At 39.8% G+C, this 21,896-nt stretch overlaps 1 protein-coding gene across 1 annotated transcript; it reads right to left on the bottom strand.

Moving 5' to 3' along the window:
* Window positions 1-766: 766 nt before the first annotated feature.
* Window positions 767-18,302, bottom strand: LOC136445132 (neuropeptide FF receptor 2-like). The gene is made up of 4 exons (XM_066442996.1): window positions 18,226-18,302; window positions 5,134-6,058; window positions 2,094-2,193; window positions 767-1,726 (listed from the first exon to the last, which is right to left on the bottom strand). Exons 2-4 carry the CDS (start codon window positions 5,453-5,455, stop codon window positions 895-897), a joined length of 1,254 nt encoding a protein of 417 aa, XP_066299093.1. The 5' UTR covers window positions 5,456-6,058; window positions 18,226-18,302; the 3' UTR covers window positions 767-894.
* Between the last annotated feature and the right edge of the window lie 3,594 nt (window positions 18,303-21,896).

The raw sequence follows: 21,896 nt of genomic DNA, 5'->3' as shown, positions 1-21,896 counted from the left end.
ATACATGTATTGGTATCTGAATGTCATAACCATATTGCTTAGTGCACAGACTCTTCGTATACATCAACGTGCAATTTTCAAGACATAGATATATGAGATCCGATCATCCCGTATACAGCACGTTACTATAAATATCAGTCAACAACCACAACACCATGCATAATGCCTCTGTGCTCGGGTATCACACCTCAGCTTAGCAGCTCGGCTGTCAGATTTATTTGACAGGAAGCTGACGAACACCGCTTAGGTAGCATTAGGTCTTCACTTTATTGGTGGTCAGTTAAAGCTCGACTTCCAAGAAAGCACAGCATTATATACGTATATAACGTTTACTAAAATGTTATGGATTACAAGAGTGCTTTCTTCTAATGGACAAAAGTACAGTACAGATCATCAGTCACGTCTTAACTCCGGCGTTTCTATGACAAGACAAAATGCAGTGCACCAATGCTTTACTCGTGCAATTCTGAGATAAGATATGATAAAAGAGAGCAGTATGTAATAACAAACTGTAGAGCGAATGTTCTCACTGATACTCGCGGAGCTGATTTAGCAAGGTCCCCAAATAATTAATGACTACACCTCTAGACTAGAGTTAATCGATGATGTTCCTTGAGCTCAATTTTCACGTTTGACGTTGTCAATCTAAATTTCTTCTGGATGTGCTAATGACCTAGGGGAGGTGTATTAATGGCACTACTTTCTACTAATTTGTGGCAATTCTAATTTGTGTGTTTAGGAAGGAGAAACACATTTGTCGATTTGATGAACTAGTGTGCATGTGCCGCTAACGGACAAAACACTCCTTCAGTTTACATAAGATGCTTTTGTGAAAAACTCATCAGGGAACCAATTATGGATTTCTTCCTGCCCCTGGCCTATACCTTGGTATAGCTATTGATTGATATCCTGGAGGAAGTGTGGTTCGCAAGGTGAACAGTCATGGTTCATCGCCTCGAGTGTTTCCGGAGAGGGTAAGGGTCGCTGCAGCCTACTGTCGTTAGGAGACTCCTGCAGCTGTCCCAACCGACAGTGGACTTCCACTCTGTCCTGCTGGTCAGCCACAGCCGCTCTTTTATAAGTGACCTTCGGCGCGTTGATCTGACGACTTGCTCTCGAGCTCTGTGGCATGAAAGCACGCCGAAACCCTTGGCGAAAGTTTCTATTCAGTACAGCGTACACGAAAGGGTTCATACAGCTATTGGCGAATGCTAACCAGTGTGCAATCGGGTAGATGTACTTGTACAGTACCTTCCTTCCCTCTTGTCCAAGCGGTGCGAGGTCATTCAGCAGGGTGGCTATCCACATGGGTAAGTGTAGGCATGCAAAGAGGACAACGACGGCAACCATCATCTTGAACACGCGGACCTTGTTGCCGAGTTTGTGGACCAGGTTGCTCCCTCTTTCGTTGCGGGTTTCGCTCGGTGATGCTTGGCGGTGGACAGTTCTGTTGTACAGGCGGACCCCTGCGCGAAGGTATAAGCCAGAAATGGCAGAGAGCGGGATGAGGTAGCAGAAGACAAAGAGGGAGATGGAATACGCCTGCTTGCTCTCCATGAAGGACCAGTTCTCGTGGCAGGTGGGATTTCCATCAGCATCTTTGTACTCTGACATCACGCCGCTTGGGATCATGATGGCGCTAGCGGCTATCCAAATGGCTGCTATCACGATGCAGGTCGTCTTGTTGCTGATCTTGTCATCAGTTGGTCTCATAACGGCCAGGTATCTGCAGGAAAAGTTGTCAAGAGTGGTTTTGTATGGAAAGTTCTCTATTTCTAGTCTTTGGCGTATAAAGACATGTGGCTGTGAAAATTACTGCTATGAAATACATTTTTGCAGACGGAAACAAATGGACTTGGGTGTCTTTTGCATTTCTTGTCACTAAACACTTGGAGCTTTTTTGTGTTACAAAGAAAAGGGAAAGAAAATACATACAGACAATGTTAAAGACTTCGAACGAATAGTTATGGCAAAGTCGACACCTATAAAGAAATGTGATTAAGACTGCATGATATTCAATGCTCCTAATGAATTCTATGCGTAAACAAACATGGCAGATGATTTGAAAGAGGAAGTTGATCTCATTATCGTACCTGTCAACAGCAATGGCGACCAGAGTGAGCACAGAGGCAGTTACTGTCATTCCCATGATCATTGGGAGGATGGTGCACATCGCTTCTCCAAACACCCAGCCTACAGAGGGCAGAAACGTCTGACATGTCAGTCATGGGGTGCCTGCTTTAGGCGCGGTCGAACGATCTCGCAGTTTTATGTCGAACGATCGTACGATCTTTGTCGAACGGTTTTTAGCGTGATGACTATACTATATAATGATGACTATAATACAAGGACCAAAGAAAATCTTTACTCTCACAGACTGTTGAATTTTGTACGGATCCGCGGATAGCCACGACTAGGGTTGCATACCGAAATGCTGAACCGAATCCGGCCTCATAAAAACGTTTAGGCTCAGGTCCAAAATAAACCTAAAATCAGTGATTCGAATCCGAGGCTGATGCTGAACGTGAGTTTAAATACACATCCATAAGCTGTGCCCCAAAGTCAATTGAATCTGTGTTAAGGCTACACTACCTTACTGGGATCGTTTGTACTGTTGTGTCAGAACTAACTATAAACCAGACAAGTTTGAGTTTATTTTAATCTACAGTTATGCAGTGTCTTTGATAGCAGTCTTTGTTAAAGAGACATCAACTTGATTTGGCAAAGTTACTCGCATTATGCCCCTATAACAAATATGCCATGGGTTCAGGTTCAGACTTATTAGGTGCGGACCTGAACCTAAACCTCTGGATTCGAATCCGGACCTGAACCTGAACGTGGGTTTAGGTACGCATCCCTAGCCATGACTGTCTCAAGAATGTCCACAGTTTGCTGTCAAATACGATGAATGTGATCGTGTCTAAATGGTGCATTGGCGTCAACACATTTAAGTGATTTTCCATAGCTTTCATGGTATTCACTCGGGCAAAACGCTTTCAAAGCAAGATGCTATAGCTAGCTAGAAGCGTTGATTTTCCCCGTCAATACACAGCTATAATGGAACACGTATTACCTTGCAAACGATCAGGTTATTGGAAATCTTGTTTTAAGATCTCATTTATCTGAAGAGTGAAACTGGATTCCAATTCTTTTGTTGAACCACTTTTCATGTGTTGCAAAGAGACATGTCAGCTGAAACAGATCTGGCGGCTTGGTGAAAAAATGTCAAACAAAATGTTCTTTTCTACGCGGTATAATGAGACAGTGACAACAAAATGTCATGAGGAGATTCCCCACCGTCAGCTGGCATTTGTGTTTTCACACGAAGAGCACTTCAAAGCCCAGCACAACTAAGAGTTTTGGAAAACTTATTAACGTCAAAGCTTCAGCTGATTTAACAATATCGAATATGATTATTGATTTTAGCTATCTACTTCCGGACCAATCAATCCTTCACGGGGTTCGCGGCGGTCATAGGACTGTAGGTTTTGAACCACTTACACCGGGAAGGACCCCTACTCTTTTCGATAAATGCAGTGGGTTCTTAAACGTGCCGTCGAGGTGTGGCTCTCCTCAAACACGGGATACGGACCTCCATTTAAATTCCTATCCGATCCCGGCCGAGGGACGTCCCTAACCGAAACTAGGTACTCATTTACACCTGAGTGAAGTGAGGAAAGTCGTTTAATCCTATCTAGACCGGGCTTTTTTCAGACTTCTTGGACGGGGGGGGGGCTCTTTCGGCCCCCCCCTCATAACTTCGGAACAGTATGTTGCATCATCACCAAATTTGCAGGGAGTGATGAACACGTAAAGTTTTATAATTTTTGTAATTTTTGTGACGTTATGACGTAGTATGACGTAATTATGACGTCATCGATGTGATTTTATTGGCTAAATAGGAAATTCCCATAATATCTAAAGGTATTACACAAAATAGTGCGTATTATTGATTTTAAGGTACACTTTGACATTTGACTTCAGTGGTGACTACGTTGACGTAAAAATGACGTCGACGAATGACGTCATGAGTTGTTAGCGACCCCCTGGGATCCGCCATCTTGGATCGGCCATTTTGAAATTTTCGAAAACAGATTTTTTCCACTTATAACCCCAAATAACAATCAAAATAGACTTAAAACATTAATCTGAATGTTTCTGGTTAAGAAAATTCAAGGTTGTGATGAATTTGAAGGCGAAAAAGCCTGTTTATACCGAAAATAAAGATCTTGTCCGCCATCTTGGATTTTGAGCGATGACGTCATCAAATTAGCATAATTTATGAATATTGAATTATAAAAGTTACATTAAATAACATACGATGTTAAACATGTAGGAAACTAGTGTGTTTGAGCAAGATAACATTGAAAACAACTATGTTTAAATCGAAATTAGTGAAATTTGCATAAAATGCCTCTTCAGAAACCCGTTGCCATGGCAACACGAAAAATGATAAACTTAAAATTTTATCATAATATTGTTGCCAACTAAATTTTAGGAAAAGTCACCAAGTTTGGTTGTCCTACCATACGTCGTTTGGCAGTTATACGATGTCAAAGTTGGCGCGGGCACTTTTAGCCCCCCCCCGGTCTAGATAGGGTTAAAGTGCCTTTCCAAAGGGCATATCGGTGGTTATCATGCACTCCTTATTTTTCACGAAGAAGGACAGAATACTGGACGAAAATCATTATGTTGGAGATATGATAAGGTAATGTTGATTTGATTACATGGATGATTTCCTCTGGAAACTCCAAATCTGCTGCGAGCGTGCGAATGAAATAAAAAGTTTGCCTTCATTATGAAATCTAACGTTACGTACGTGGTCAGGAAGGTTGAAGAAATGACTTAACAGACAGAGAATTGTATAGCAAAGAACCAATTCTTCATTTTTGGTCTTTAACATCTTCTTCTTTGGGTTTGGTATTCTAGACATTTGTATACGTTTTCCGAAATACATGTATCTTTTTGCAATTTACGGCAAACATTTGCTCATTTTATAGCTGTTTTCCACGATTAACAGTATGGTAGCAAACTTTTTTAAATGGAAATGAACGAAAATTGACGCGCGCGCGGATGTCATCCATATAATCACATCAACATGACCTAATGACTTTTCATGTACTTAAATCCTACCTGCTTTCAGGTTGTCTACCAAAGCCAGGGGCATGCAGATCGCTCCCACCAGAAAGTCGCTGACAGCCACGTTAGTGATGAAGAGGTTCGTGACGTTCCGCATGTTTTTGTTCTTGGCGACCACCAGACACACCAGGGGGTTTCCGATGACATTTAACAGAATCACGGTGGCGTAGCCAATGATCAGAAGGTACCGGACGTAAAGCGGTTGTTTCCAAGCCTGCAAACTTGGATCTCCGGTGAAATTTTGGGAGAACGTGATGTTAAGATCCATGTTAGTGTTATTGGATTCACCGGTCTTAAAACCTTCGGGAAATTCCATTTGCGCTGATATCAATTGCCCAAATTTGACAGCTCATTCGATAAATATCCAACTGTCATGTTATGAGTAAAATGAAATTAATGACATGTTCTGGTTACCAGCAGTATAATACAAGAAATGGGTTTGTGGATTATTTCTTGATATATGATAATTGATTTGTACAATGAGGGATGTATCGGTATTACGGTTACAGTATACGTACGAATGCTCTGGAATTTCGAAATATCATTTTTCGTGACAAATGTACATGTCGCAGGTTTTTTTTCGTTATTTACAATATATTAGAAAAAAAGTAGTATAATATCTTACTAGAATTTATCTTGTCTAGCCCTTCTCAAATATTAGCTGCACTTTGTTTAGTCAAATGATGGAGCTCGTCACATCATGTTGTTCCCTCCACTGGTTCCGCTGGTTTATAAATGTGACTTGAGTAGGAAGGAATTGGCAATTTTCACGTTGATTCTTTTCAGAGGAAGCTGATTTGAGAATTGATTGTTTTGAAGATGGCTAGTATTATCCGAATTTCGTATGTAGAAATTGCTTTCTTTCCCTGAAATAGCTTTGTGGGCCCCAGGTTGGCTCAGCACACTGTTGGGATATTTCCTGAAAAACAAAATGTCAGTAGGATACAAATGATTCCAATCACATTCCAATACCCTACAAATCTATCCTATTCCAAATTACTAATATTTTTCCTAATGTCGAATATAGAAATTCCTTGGTCTCCCTGAAATATAGCTTTGTGGGGCTTAGAGTGGCTCAGTACACCGTTTGGATATTTCCTGAAAAACAAAATGTCAATGGGATACAAATGATGCCAATCACTCTACAATATCCTACAAAGCTATCCTTTTGCAAATTACTAGTATTTTTCCTGATGTCGAAAGTAGAAATTCCTTGCTCTCCCTGAAATATAGCTTTGTGGGGCTTTAGAGTGGCTCAGTACACCGTTCGGATATTTCCTGAAAAACAAAATGTCAATGGGATACAAATGATGCCAATCACTTTCCAATATCTTACAAATCTATCCTTTTGCAAATAACTAGTATTTTTCCTGATGTCGAATGTAGAAATTCCTTGCTCTCCCTGAAATATCTCCGTGGGCCCAGAGTGGCTCTGTACACTATTCAGATATTTCCTGAAAAACAAAATGTCAATGGCATGCAAATTATGCCAATCACTCTACAATATCCTACAAATCTATCCTTTTGCAAATTACTAGTATTTTTCCTGATGTCGAATGTAGAAATTCCTTGCTCCGCCTGAAATATCTCCGTGGGCCCAGGGTGGCTCTGTACACTATTCTAATATTTCCTGAAAAACAAGATGTCAACAGGAAACCACTTGATGCACATCACGTATGAAATGCAAATCACTAGTATTTTTCCCTGGTACCGTATGTTGAATTTCATTGCTTTCCACGAAATAGCTTCGTCGGCCCAATGTGACTGTATGGAATATTTCACGAAAAATAAGTGTAAACAGGATGCCGCGTAATGTCAATTATGCAGGAAAGTCTGAACTAATCAGTCTATAATGTGCTCAATAGTGTCAAGCACTAGAAAATATGACATGAAATGTGACAGCATACTTGTTAATGCCAATTCCGGAACAGTTCCTACTAATTAAGCTGCCCAAATGTCCGTAACTTTGCCAAAGCTAGTGTCAAGGCAATCATTTGAAGTAATCATTCCAACGTCCCGTCAGAACAGCTATATTGTTATTGTTATGTGACATTTAAAGAGGCTTGCGTGCGTCGAATGTTCGGTCTGGTAAAGCTGTTTCCTGTTACCCGACCGACCCTAACAAAAACCTGCCGACCCTAGGCTATTTTCAGGTCAACCGCTGGCAAGGGACGTAAAATTTTCGACCTGGCATCTGAGTGATGAACCAAACCAGAATTCCAAATGTCTTGCAAGTTTTCGTTTCGCACTCCGTTAATATTTTAAGACTTTGAACTGTTGATGTAAGAATGTGCACAAAATTAAACATTGTACTTTTTCGATCAGTTTTAAGAGACGAGTGCTTGTAAAATGAATATCTTATAACAACAACAAGATGTTGAAAATACCAGTGTCCTGAAATATTTCAATTCTAGCTTGTTAAACTGTATTTGTAAGATCACTTTGATTCGGCCGAAATCTTTAAAAATATACTACGAATCTATCCTGAGTTTTGTTAGGACTGTAACCGGAAACACACACCTCCTGTGCTAATTGTTATTGCTCCTGAACTATACAGGGAGGGGACCATATGGCCTGAGGAGATAGCAGTCGATTATAGCCCCAAAACGCTTGCGTAATCAGCGTATTCGGTAGAAAAGAAACGTCTGGAGCTCGAGGGTCAATTAGCCACAGCTGGCAAACGTCAAAGTGGTGAAAGAATATCGCTGTGTGCACGTATTGCCCTCCCAATTGTAATGGATAAGCAAAACGTTACAATGAAGTATCAACCTTTAAAACGACAACAGAATACACGAAGTTTTAAAAGATTTCGCCGGCTTTCTTTCTCTGTATCTCACTTTTGAAACATAAGGACACTTGCGAACGTACGTCAAACCATCTAGTGCCCTTAGCCTGATCATAGCGGCGCTGACATTGTTTGTGATAAGACGTACGTGAAAAATTTCGTTCCAGAAAAATACCCTAGACAAAACTTTCATTCTGTCGTATACGTATATGGATATGTATATGTAAGCGAAGTGCAAGATATATGATAAAACAACGTGGTCGATAATGAATGTAAGGTATGAGAGTGTCTCAACGCATTGGCGGGATTTCAAATCTTTCAGATCAACAAGACACCTCAGTGGCAGCCGTTCCATCGTATCTGAAGCATTTTGTTCTGCCATGGGCCTCAAGTCGTTTGCTATAATAATCCTCCAGTGAACGGCACTTTGCGGATGTTCTAACGATTTGCAATTTCATCATTACATCGTAAAGTAGGTGAAGCGTTACAGGAAATTTGTCCCAGTCTTTGATTCATGTCTACGTAATGCTCCAGAGAACGTCTTTAATTGGGGAGTCTAAGACTTTGCTGAGGTCGATGCAGGTCATACTGTATATAAATTATGTGCCTTTCCAATGGGCTGGCTTACTTTAGTACTTAACAGTGTTTTCTTAAATGATGGGGATTCACTTAATGAGGTTCAGGTAAAACTTACCTGTGCTCCAAAACGTCAATGTTATTCTTCATTGGCATAAAAAGCATTAAGCCTTACTTATAAACCATTTCTTATTCATCTATGAACTTCACATTGATTGAAAATCAGTATTGACGCGCGTATATAGCCTCTAACGCCTACATAGAATCATTAGAATACGACGAAGACGTTATCTTATCCCTTCCTTGTCTTTTATTTTAGTCTACCATTGATGACAGCTCGGCTCGTTTGTCTAGTTTTACTGTCAGTGTGCATGCCATTTTTATTGTCAGTGTGCATGTCAGTGTTTTTCTTTTTTCCATTATTATATTAGTTATTTTAAGACTTAAGAGCGTCTCCACACCTGTGTACCTCTTAAGGAAAGATAGTCCGATGTGGAACAACTATAACTGGCCGCAGGTGTCTGAACTGAGAGTTTTAATGTCTGTGGAACTACCCAGCAGCACTCTGAGGCGCCCCTTGGTTTAAGAGCTGAGTCGTGTTACTGATGTATTCCATCATGTACGATGTTTCTCAACGTCACCAGGTTTATGCTTTTGTTTCAGATTGCTGTTGAGTGTGTCCTTGTAATGTAACAAATTGCTTTTTAATGTGTCCTTGTAACGCTTCAAATTGCTTTTAGTGTTTTAGTGCTTCTAGTTGTTACTGTGGCGAAAACGTGAGTGCCTTGGACTAGTGTATGACAATTACCTTGCCAACTGAATAGAGATTTGGAGATGCCAGGATTGCAAATGCGTATCTAGAGTCCCGCCTAGCTTAGTTGTGACTTCAACAGTAATGATTCAATCCCCCTTATGTGAAATTGAAGTCCAGAACAGAGGTTGTAAAATAGTCAGGAACTAGAAAGGCAACATTTGCGAGCAAATACAGCATGTTTAGCCATACTCCTCGCCATGCATAAAAGGACTGTCACAAAATAACAATGGACCATTCTAAAATACTTCCACTAAAAAAATGGATCACCCCAGTCCAAAATTGAGTTTAAAAAGATTAACCCCAGGGAAGAATAAAGTTTCCAATAGTATACATAATGATATATATGAAGATTTGGCAGAAGAAGGAAATTACCAAAAACAACATATTTCAGCGATAGTATGGGCGAAATATAAAAATGTGACACCCCTATGTTTGAATTCATGATTCAATAGTATACATTTTGGGTTGAAAATAACGAAAAGAAAACATTGTTTATTTGAAAAATCGTTTTGAAAGGCTGTATGCCAACCATTGGAATGAGGGCCTGTGTACATGACCAAGGCAGACACATGCCACATTTTGCATCATTTTGGTTTAATACATAGGAACTGGATATGTGTATCTTTGTTAAAAAAAGAGTGAACAAAGCCATGTAAGCACATGTCCTACGCATTCCCATACCACATTTGGTATGAATACTAGCACACCTGCGCCAGAAATGCAAGATAAATAGATTAACTCAATTGGCCAATCAGGTGATTGCAAGGCTCACAGACAGGCCAGGTGCACTTGGGGTCACTGACCTTTAGGTCAAATGAGGAAAATACCCGATGTTCTCCCCAAAAAAACCTGCAAAATCGTATTTTAAAGTGATATATGCCAAATGTGCGAATGGTTTTTTTTAAACATTTGTTCAATGTACCTCCATAGCAAATTTCAGGTCATTTGGATGTATTTCCAGAGCACAGGAGGCCAATATGTACGTTTTTGGTCAGAAAAACCTCCATAAGATCACTTTCAAGGTCAATATCTAAAAAAATGAAAAAGCGCCGTGGGTATTTGCATACACTACCTTTGTTCCAAATTTCAGGTCATTTGGTCAAAAAATGACAGAGATAAATCGATTTGAAGATTTGACAGGAGAAGAAGAAGAAACCTGAGTAAACCAATATGTTGAGCCATACTAGGTATGGCTAAACATAACTAGGTAAATGTAGAGGTTCCATATCCCGTTTAAGGCCATAGGGACAGTGGGTTGTTAATTCACTGTGTCTAGGGCAATGCATTGGAAGGCGGAGTCCATCCCTCTCCTTCCATGCCCATTTACCTCCCCAACCGAAGTCAGGTTCTCATTTTTACACCTAGCTGGAGTGAGGAAAGTCGTGTAGGAAATAAGGTCTTGCCAGGAACGTCACGAATCGTACCCATAATCTCTCGATTTCGGGTCGGCTAGCATAGCCACTCAAAGGCTACTTGAATATAAATCCCCCGGGAACTACGAAACTAATCATGTATTCAAAGAGTACCACTAGACAATATTTGACCCCAGAAAATATCAATGACAATGGAAACCAGACTGGCAATGATAAAAAGACATTGCCATGGCGACGGTGGTTGTTGTTTTAATTTTTACTGTACCCTGCTTAGGGCACAGTGATAGGTGGTGCTGTCCATACAGGATTTCTTGCGTAAAGGGCTGACGGGTACCTGTTCTACTGGACAAATACACACACACATAGACACGCACACACACACAGACACGCACACACACAGACAGCGACAGTTCCATTAGATTCTACCAGACACACCACATTGCCAGAACGAACATCGATTTCATCACAGCCTGATCATGACAACTGAAAACAGCCCATGGACCGGGTTCCCACCATACAAAATGACTATTCTACTCTGATAGGACTGCTGTTTACATGAAAAACATGTTAAGCCAAATCTACACAAATTTTAACATCATAGTCCACTTACCAACAGACACAGCATACATGCACACCATGCAACAGCTTGTACACTTATGTTCCCTGAACTATAGAACTAAGTCCTCTAGAGCGTGAATGGCCAGGGATGTTAGCTAAGGATGGAATGCCAGGATGGAATGCCAGGATGGAATGCCAGGATGGAATGCCAGGATGGAATCCCAGGATGGAATCCCAGGATGGAATGCCAGGATGGAATTCGAGTCCCACTGGAATACCAGGAACACCAGTCATAAAGGAATTTGCCAGTAATTCCAGGAGCCCTAATGAAATGCCAGCCTTGGAATCTTAATCCAGAAATGTTGTTGTGTAAAAATGTGTCCCATGTGTTCTTGGAAGTGTACAGGATTATATCAGCAAGAAAGTGGCATCTTATCAGCAGGATAATCATCTAGTACTAGTACTACTGGCTTGCTAAATTTCCTTGCGACAGTGAAATTTTTCATTGATCGATCTGGCTTGGACATGTTCCCAATGTCATGAATGAGGTTAATGCCCTTTATTAATTAATCTGCTTGTATAGGTAACTGAAGCAGCGTGTGCACAATCGTTATCAGTACAGAGTTGATGCAGTTATGACCTGTTCCCCGAAGAAAGACATTAAGTCTTACAGTTGTAAGGACCAGCATTAGGGCGTCTAAAAACATTGTAACAGACACACGTTGTTTTAGAAAAGAGCAATATTACTGCAGAGCTGAGGTCTTAAATGGGTATATGTATACATAAGCCTGGCACATCTGGTAGACAGATGTAGCTTCCTGTCTAGGTTATCTAGGAGGAATGTCCCGAGGGAGGCTTTCTGTCTGACTAACATTCCTAACATTCTTATTGTCTCAATATGCCTATGGACACATGCCTGTACAATTCCTAGAATAGTTGCAATCTGCACACAATACTATATCATTTGGCTCACCCCTGAGGCGTCGCCAAAAAGTAGCGAAGATGTACGTATACAGTACACTGTTAACTCACAGTGCGTATACTAACGGAGCTAACGGATATTGAATGAATGAATGAATGAAATACCTTTATTTTACGTTTATGCTCTGATGAGCTAAGTACAAGTCATGGTGACAAGTAGAGGTATAGTTACAGTGATAACAAAAATGCTATATCTAACTACATCTAAATACTAATTAATACCGCTATGTACATGTTCAATTTCTTCCCGCTTCTTAAGGCAGTTGTAGGTGTATGAGCATACAGGGTTCATGAGATATGGCTTGTCTAGTTTCATAAGGAATACAAATTTTTCTAAGCTATCTAAATAACGAAAACTGGGAAACTTATCTTGTATACAATTAAAGAGGATATTCCTCTCATAGTTGTATAGTGTACAATCAACAACAAAATGACACTCATCCTCAATCTTACCTAAATCACAGTATTGGTAAGTTCTATACTCTAAAGGAATGCGGTTATGTCTACCCGTTTCAATGCGTATTTTGTGTGAACTAATCCGGAGTTTTGTGATGGCTGTTCTGTGTCGAATGTTTGTAATTTTTAGATATTTCTCTTCGAAGTAAGTATCTTTAAGTAATCTGTATGTTCACAATTTGTTGTTACTACGATATTGACACTGTGGAGAAATGTCTTCATCGAATATTCGTTATCCCACCAATGACCAAGGGCATATAAGAGGGAGATATCTGTTTGTTTGACATCAATAAATCAATTATGGGAACACCGTGGAGGGTTTGTTTTATCAAAGTCATTAAAGGTAATCACTACCGAACAATGCTTGGATCCTGTGCTTACTAGTGATAAGACATATCTCTTTCTGAATTATTTATGATCATTTGGAAAAGAATGTAAGATTGTGCATTGGGATCACAGAAACTATATGGAATCATATGGAATCTAGGTTTTGCGTCATCTCGATGATAACAATCGTGTGTACGTGCAGGAGACTTACCCTTGTTTCGAACAAAATGCACATGCTCAGTATTTTAGTCTATATTGATACATTATATGAGACCTTTTTTGTTGTCTTGAATTAAGTCAGCATCAGAATTAACGCTGCATATCAGCAGCTATATGTACATGTACTGAGACGGCCTACACTGTTCTCCATTGATTTGTTATCTTATGGTCATTGTGCCTTTTCCGTATCCACCACCCGTCTCTGCAAGGTCTAGCTCTCTACTATCATCCAATTTACTGATTGGATACCTTATCTTTCTCTTTCCCGCTGGGTTCAAGTTTGACGTATCTTCTAAATCCTCGCTACGTGACCCGAACCATTGCCGTATCGCTCTTTGCACGAGTGTAGAAAGTTTCAGCTGAGCTTTGTCCGACTTCTTCGTTGTTGAAACATATGTTGAAAGTAACACTACCACTGAGTCAACGTTGATTAATGAAATATTCATGTACAGGTCGACGGAAAGCGCTAATGACTTTCAGTGCTTCAGAGGGTATTTTTATCTAACCGCCTTCGTATGTCATAGTCTTTCATGGTTATTGGCTCACGAGTGCCCTGTGTGTCATAGTCTCTGTTGATGATTGACTTATATGAAAATATTTCGCCAGGCTTGTTATATCCAAGGGTTTTGATGTGAAGATACATTTTGGCTTCAAACGCATGGCTGTCCTCGCTAAACATAAAATGGAATGAAACCTTATAAGAAACGTTCTACACGCCGTTGGCAAGACATCGACTGCTTTCCGCTCTAGTTAACTCGATTATTGAGCCTAGTGGTTTGCGGCAGTAACCAATTGCTGCAGAATAAGCGGTCAAAGAAGCCTGCTTCCATTTATCTGCATTCATCTCTTATCAAATTTTAACATCTGATGAGTTTCTTTTTTCAGATAAGTGTATGAAAAGAAATTCTTATCAGGCCGTCAATGGCTACTCTACAACTCTACACGCAAACTCTAAAGGCTGGCTTATCTAATGTAGTATGCAAAGTCAAACCATAGATACCATGTATGCACCAAGCGTTAGATTACCATACAAAGGCATCAGATTTTACTGACTGGAAGCAGTAGGACCAAAATTTCTGGAAAAGACTCAGGATATATGAATGATAACGGCAAAATATTACGACCTTCGCAATACTCATCGGTCATAGTAAGTTGTATGAATATACTAGATTTTAAAACCGCTAGCGCGCTACGTGCATATGTAGTAACGACAAAACATCTGGAAAAAAGTGAATTTTCAGAATTTAAACCGGCAACAGTTCAACTTTAACAAATTTGGAATACTTGCTATTCAGCTAAATATCCTAGAGTTGGAAACCATTGCATCGAATGTCAATTCAGGAACGCTTAGGTTGGCGACAAAAGGATCAATCCTCTAACGTGTAACAGCAGATCTGTTGAGGTCAACGTGCCGACATATTATCACGTATCTTATAGAGCCGGCTCATGTCAAGGGATGTGCACTTTTCGTGCAGACAACCACACGATTACCAGCAGATCAGAACCACTTAGACGAATCACCATCTGGGATGTGGCCTTGAATCCAATTGCGTCAATCGATGAAAGGCCATATGATACAGCTTGCTCGCGCCGCCAGCAGACTATTTGTTTTAACTCGGAGAATTTCAGGACCGCAAGCTCTGACCAAAAGCCCCTTTGGTACTGTAGAGCAGATTGCAAAAGATTGTGTTGCCAAATTCTGGTGGATTCCTGCGGCAAAGTTTGTGACTGAAAGTTAGTAAATTTGATGTCCTTTCTTTTCAAGATAAAGAATTTCTTTCGATTGTTTACGTGTTAAGGATCCAACTTGAGTAAAATCGACTTACAGATGAGGTTCAATTGTAAAGAAATCGATTGAATTAGCAAGAAACAAGAACTCTCGAGAGTACAGGGGATGTATGTTGCGGCAGCGGTTGATCGCTTTGATATTCACGAGTCGCTCCCTTCAATCGATATACACTGAGGATGAGATTGCTGCCTGCCACACGCTACTATAATTGCAGCGAGGGAAACTATTCTGATCTTGTGTTAGCCCCCTTGATGTGCTAACGATCTTTCTACAAACCCCAACAATTATCCATCCGGGAGACAGGTTACAGACACTGAATACTAATGTGTTCACACTTGGTGGTCAGTGGAGTCGGTGTGGGTGCTATATCCCCACGCATCACATTTCCAAAACCAAATAAGGTGGCTTGTGCAGCATGGTGATCATGAAAGCAGCCAGGGCGTTCACCTCATCAGTTATCAGCAGCCTCAAGTTCACAAAATTGCAGCAAACAAGACTTTGCCTAGATGAAATAACATCAGCCACCTTCGAAGATGTTAAGACAGCCACTGGAATCTATGGTCGTGGTCATCACCATGATCATAGGTCATTAAAACTGTCACCTTTTTATGAACGATTTAGAGACAAATAAGTGTAACAGTCCGGAAAAATGTGGCGTAAACCCTTGATCAAGAACACGATCATCTCATTCGGGTATCATATCGCAACTTATTCGTCTGTATCTGTATCTGTATAGCCGGTATAACTACCCTTCGGCGTAACACAGTACCAGCTTCATTTCTCATACATAGTTTTGACTGTCTAATTTTTCCTATTATCTATTAATCAAATAGAAAATATGGATGGTGAAAATGCATCTTTATGAACACTTCTATAACCTAAATTTCCAATAACATGGAATGAAAATCACATCCCCAATAATGGTCTTCCGTATGGGCTCTGGCGAATTGGTATCGTCCCAATTGTAATTTCATTTTCGTTAGCATGTGGGAGAACGTAATTATTGTGGTTATTAAGTCAGTTTAGATAATTTGTGATGATGACCAGTAATGTAATTGCGACTGCTACAGCAACAACATGTCTCGGTCAGCTGAATTTGTACATCTACTGTAGCTCATATGTCATAGAAACCGTTATAACCATGATGCTCTTGCTGCAGAGATGATTAGATAAGCTCTGATGATGACCATCAATGCAATCTACTTGCCACAGACGCAGCAACATCGTGCATCTTTCAGCTGAATATTTATAAAATGGCTACTGTAGTTCACATGTCAAGGAAACCATATTATTAATCTGATGTTGTGACAGCTTAGATGCTTTCAGACGATGAGCAGCAATTCAACGCGATTGCCACTGTTCTTGCAACTACGTGCCTCATGCTACAGCATCAGCTACATTCCTACATAGATTAGTAACGGCTACTGTAGTTCTAATGTCATAGAAACTGGTATAATATTTCTGCAGAGACAGCTTATATTCTTGGCCCTAGTGACCACCAATTCCTTTGCGGCAATTGTATGCCTCAGTGAGCCAAAATCTTACATACTTGTAAAGTGGCACCGCAGTTGAATTTTGAAGATCAAATGTCATATTGAAAACGCTGCATTGCTTACGTGTTCAGATCTGCTTATTCCATTTCCGTATTTGGCTGATATTCAGAGAAAAATATGCCAAGTACGTGGACGCATGTGGCCTCATAGGATTATGAATTTTTCAAACACACCGAATACAGACTGTGCAAGCAACAAGCGTAGACATTTACGCAGGACTTTTAGGCAGTTACTAACGCGTGACGCGTAATATCACTACCTTCCCCACGCACCAACGTGGACTTTCTAAAGGGACGCGTACGCTGCTTAGTGCCTTTGAAATATAAAGCGCGACCAACATAACGAGCTCTTTAAGACCCCAATGACAATGTTACAGCTATGACATCGAATGTTTTCCGGTTGAATTAGATGGGTGATATGCAGCAGCACGTAAGATATTGGCCTTCATCTATGCCTCGGTCATAACGGGAGCAAGTACAACATGTCATTCACGTAGTGTTCAGGGGCAGTATTTTCAATATCACAGCACATGGGTCCTAGCAAGGGTCGCACGAAACCTTAAATCTATATTGAACGTAGCTAGAAGTGGTCCAAAAGTTATGGCTCTCTACGTTCCACCGTAAGATACCGAGAGAAGGGAGTGAAAAATAGATCAAGTGGACAGCATCTAAGAAGCCTAGTGAGAGGCAGTAGACAAGGGCAGACACGCGGCCAGGAATGTTATGATGTTTTTCTTACAGCAAAGCGAGCATGAAACAGCATGACTTCCAGCAATTAAGTTGGCATTATAAGATCAAGATGGCAACAATATGCTACATGACCTAAGAAATATCAAATACAACAATGATTGCGTTACAACTTCACGATTATTTGATGTTATGGCGTTTATGTGTTTGGCCCACCTTTGCGAAGCAATTGAATCATGAGAAAGCTACAAAGGAACAATAGTATAAATGGTCTTCTGACTGAAATTGAGACTAGCTGACATCTTATAAACGTATTTTTTTATGACAGATACACGCACTTTGAAAGAGATAAACCTGTGACGCTTACAGCCCCTAGCCTTTAAGTGATTGATGCGGACAGAGAGGCCGAAGTACATCAACGCATTTTGTCTACAGCTTTCAGTGAATACCATCAAGGGCACAACTGATGTATTAAATTTCCCTATTTCAAAGCACAGGAGTGTGCCAAAATAAAACCGTGAATTTTCGAGAAACACCACAGCAAATAGAAATCCTTGCCAACCTTGGTTATCGATTCAGGCGGTGCTATGATGTGTAATACATCTAACTGGCCATATGCTATGGGAAATAAGCACGAAATGCGGCAATTTATTGGGTCCATTACAAAATGAAAGGTCTCGACAAGGCCAATATTACTAAAGATGTAACAGCGTAAATCATTTTTGAAAACTACATTGAATTATGAAATATCTAGCGTTTTATGGCAAACCGATCGGAATTTTCCTTGTTTTTCGTTTTTTATCTATTCGAACTTCCCGTTCATACGAATGTCAAAATGTTAAAACATCTGAAAAGACCTTTAGATACCGTTGATGAATATTCTTAAAACAATCTGTGAAATACTCCTGACCTCTTAAAACAACTCAAGATCAATTAGGATAAAAAAAGCAATGAGTATAGAGTACATACCTAAGGAAGGCTATCGTCTCTGCTTCTGCCGTGTGCTTCCACCCTTGTTCTGCTAGCCCAAATGAACGTCGGACCGGTCAGGCAGCAGGTATTGGCAAGTCTCTGAAACTGGAACACAGAAAGAAAGTGCGCATGCGAACAGTCATCTCATTTGTATTTGAAAAAAAAAATCCACTGAAGAAACCTTAGGAAGGAGGGGAATGCTTTTAGCTGATAAAACGTGTCAGGGGACAGCAGGATCTCTCAATATACTGTGGAATATGTATAGATTCTGTTTTGTCGGTGTTGCCCGTGTCTCAAGAGTTCCTGCAGGCAAATAGCCATCTTTACATGGCCATCATTCTGACTGTCAATGTCACATATGCCATGCTATCTATATTGCACTGTTTCTCGGAAAAAAATACCATAAGTATTGTATGGTTTTGCTTCATCCAAGTGTTCTAATAAGTTCACTTCTTTATATTATGTTCAGTTTTCAATTGATTTTTTTGTTACTTGTGTTTCATTTAAGCTTGTTTTGATAATAGTCATTCTGTTGTGTTATGTTGTGTTGTGTTGTGTAGTCTATTTAAATCTGAAAGGACCACGAGGTAGTCTGAAAATAAATTCGATGAAGGAATACATAAATACTTGTGTGAATATCGGTTGCCTACAATGTACATACATTCTGCTTTCGTTCGTTTCTTATTGCTGAAATGTGTGCCTTTTGAACATTGTACTGCCAACGGGTCACAAACAATGTGTGCTTTAAAAAACCATTTATCACGACATTCTACATTAAATTAACTGTGTTTCATACGGAATATGGCAAATGAGTTTTCAAATGTAAAGCTCCTCATTCTTTCATTATTTTCACAACAGAAAGATACCTATGTACGAGCTACAATAAGAGGTTGCACATTTGAACTAACGTCATAGCTACATGATCAATGTACAGAAACATCGTCGTTGTCACAAAATAATAATCCTTGATGATATCGGTGAATGTTTGGAGTCAGTGTGGGAAGCTAATTTCCCTGCGCGACAGACTATTCTTCCCGATCCATTCGTCATTTTGTCAGATTGAATTGAATTACCAGCATACAGCGTTCTGAAGTATTAGCATGGTCGTATGCTGTAAGCTTAGTAATTATAGCTGATCACAGAGGACTCCGTGCCATCAATCTTTCATATTCTAAATAATGGTAAGCCAACGTATAAATATGTATGATTATGTTATCATACTGTAGTTATTCTATATACACAGATACATCAATCAGGAAGACACACACGTTTCCATTACTAAATTGAGTAGATATTTGCCTTTTCAGCGGAATGTTGTTGCTTCCATGCACACAGAGACTGTTGTGGTTGTCTTGTCTTTAATGACGTCTTCAGGCACCTAGGTGACGCATGTTATATGATATCAACTGTCATTTCTCAGAATGAAATCATGGATTAGGTGTTCATCGATCTTTGATGGATACGACTCTTTGACGGCAAGACCAAATAACTTTAGCCCACACTTATCTCGGTGGCAGATGGGAAGAGTCCCAGATACATGGTCAGTAGATGGTTGCATCAATTGTCGCCTCGGGTGGTGCACAGCAAACTTTGAGATCGAGATGTGAAACTTTCTGCGTTAATCAAAACAAAGCAGACTATTAGTCTGAAATGCTGCCCTAATTTACAAATTAATTAGAATATACAATTGAAACTGTAATATCTTCATACTAAACGGACATTACAAACACTCGATCTACAATGAACTAATATTTGAAGAAGGAGACATTACAATCCATCTAATTACTAGCTTTGATAAAGCTTCCGAATGAACAGGATATAGATCCAATTAGCTAATGATCCAAAAAGAAAGAGACGTTACAAAAACTTTTTCAAACTGAACAATGATATGTATCTACGACTAAAATGTATAGCAATCTCTAACACATGTCCATGTTTTATGTTATCTTGTCATTCTTGATAGTTACCGGGCCTGATACACTTTAAGCAAACGCAAGGATTCATTGATTCCTAATGAAAAAAACACATACTTATAAAGTATACTGTTACATTTACAGTAAGTTTTCCGTCAAAATACTATGATAAAAACGGTAAATAAGCATACGTGTCAATCACATTTACAGTAAGTGTAAATTACACAAATCATATTGAATAGAATATTGATTTTGTTGACTCTCTAGCAAAAATTATGACTGACAGCTAATGAACACCTACCAAACTAAGCTATTTTTGCCGACTAGGCAATCTGTGTGACATTCCCACTGGATCCGGATACAATCAACTGGCAACCTTTCGCAATGCAGTATTCAAAATGACAGCTGGCTTAAGAAGTGCAAAGCCTAGACGCCATTGCTTCATTTTAAAGGCGCCTTGTGGATTACTAAAACACTGCACAGCAACATGATAAGGTGCCTAGTAAGCTTTAAGAACGTTTCCTGGAGTCAAAATAACTTTTCAGGTTAACGTTGGAGTGCATAAAAATTGTTTATTTTGCAGTTGTGTTTGGTGAATTACTAATCGTAAAAATATATACCCCGCTGCTGAAGTAGCCAGGAAAGTTGCTGCCCTATATGTGCCACTAGGCACTACAAGGGTCTGAGCGAACGAAAGAATTGTGTAATACTGATATCAATCCTATGCTTTAATTGGTTAAAAAGTGTTTCATTACATGACTAAATATGTTTAGAAGTGTTTACACATGAATACCTATTACATTTTAGGCGATGACGTCCGTACGATTTGCATGTATTTTGCTATGTATCTTGCTATTTCCTTTTCCCTCTTAAGACCGATGTGTACATAATTCAGCTTGTATAAAGATCGACACCTTTAATGATCTTACACTTTCTTACGTTGTCACAAATCTGGATAACCCCTGCGACTGTGCATACAATATTTGCATGATTTGTCGGTTGCTTTCACGTATACTGATGCACATGTACAGATGCCTGGGGCAGTCTACACTCACATAAGCGTGTCATTGCTACATCGGCACAGTCTTGTTTATCAGGTATTCAGTGTAGCGTCCGATCATACATTTCTGACCCTTGTGGCTTCAGCATGTCACCGCATTCGTCAATGACTCATGGGGTACATGTAACCGATGCCCTTGGCGTTCTGTGCAAAGATATGATTGATGTAATGTCTAACGGACATGTATGCTATGATCTGTCACATAATTTCTGTACCTGTAGCTGTAGATATCTCACAAATTACAGGCCAAAGTATTCCACATGCATTGCTGTCGGTTGAAACATGTTCATGTACCTTAAGAACGCATTAACAGATAAGGGCAACTTACAGAATAAATGCTGCCTGTGCAATCCAAGAGGATTGTACACTTTAGATATGCAGACATCTTCAAGACATAGTCTTGAGATGGTCCAGATTGCAATGTATTACCGTTTTTATATCATGTGATTATTCTTTTATAGAAATAAACAAACATGCATGACACCTGCAAAATAACCAAAAAAAATATACCACAAATCTGAATTGAAAAATCATTGTTGTTTGTTTGTTTGTTTGTTTGTTTGTTTGGTTGGTAGGTTAATTGGTTGGTTAGTAGATGTGGTAATGTCAACTTTCCAGTGAGATTATGAGAGTTGCCGTTGGTAACATTCTACTGCTGGTGCAAATGAACTGGTATAAGCCAGTAATCACGTAGT

The sequence above is a fragment of the Branchiostoma lanceolatum genome, chromosome 1 (genome assembly GCF_035083965.1).
Source record: "Branchiostoma lanceolatum isolate klBraLanc5 chromosome 1, klBraLanc5.hap2, whole genome shotgun sequence".
Lineage (NCBI taxonomy): Eukaryota > Metazoa > Chordata > Leptocardii > Amphioxiformes > Branchiostomatidae > Branchiostoma > Branchiostoma lanceolatum.
This window is presented reverse-complemented; position numbering and strand designations above follow the sequence as displayed.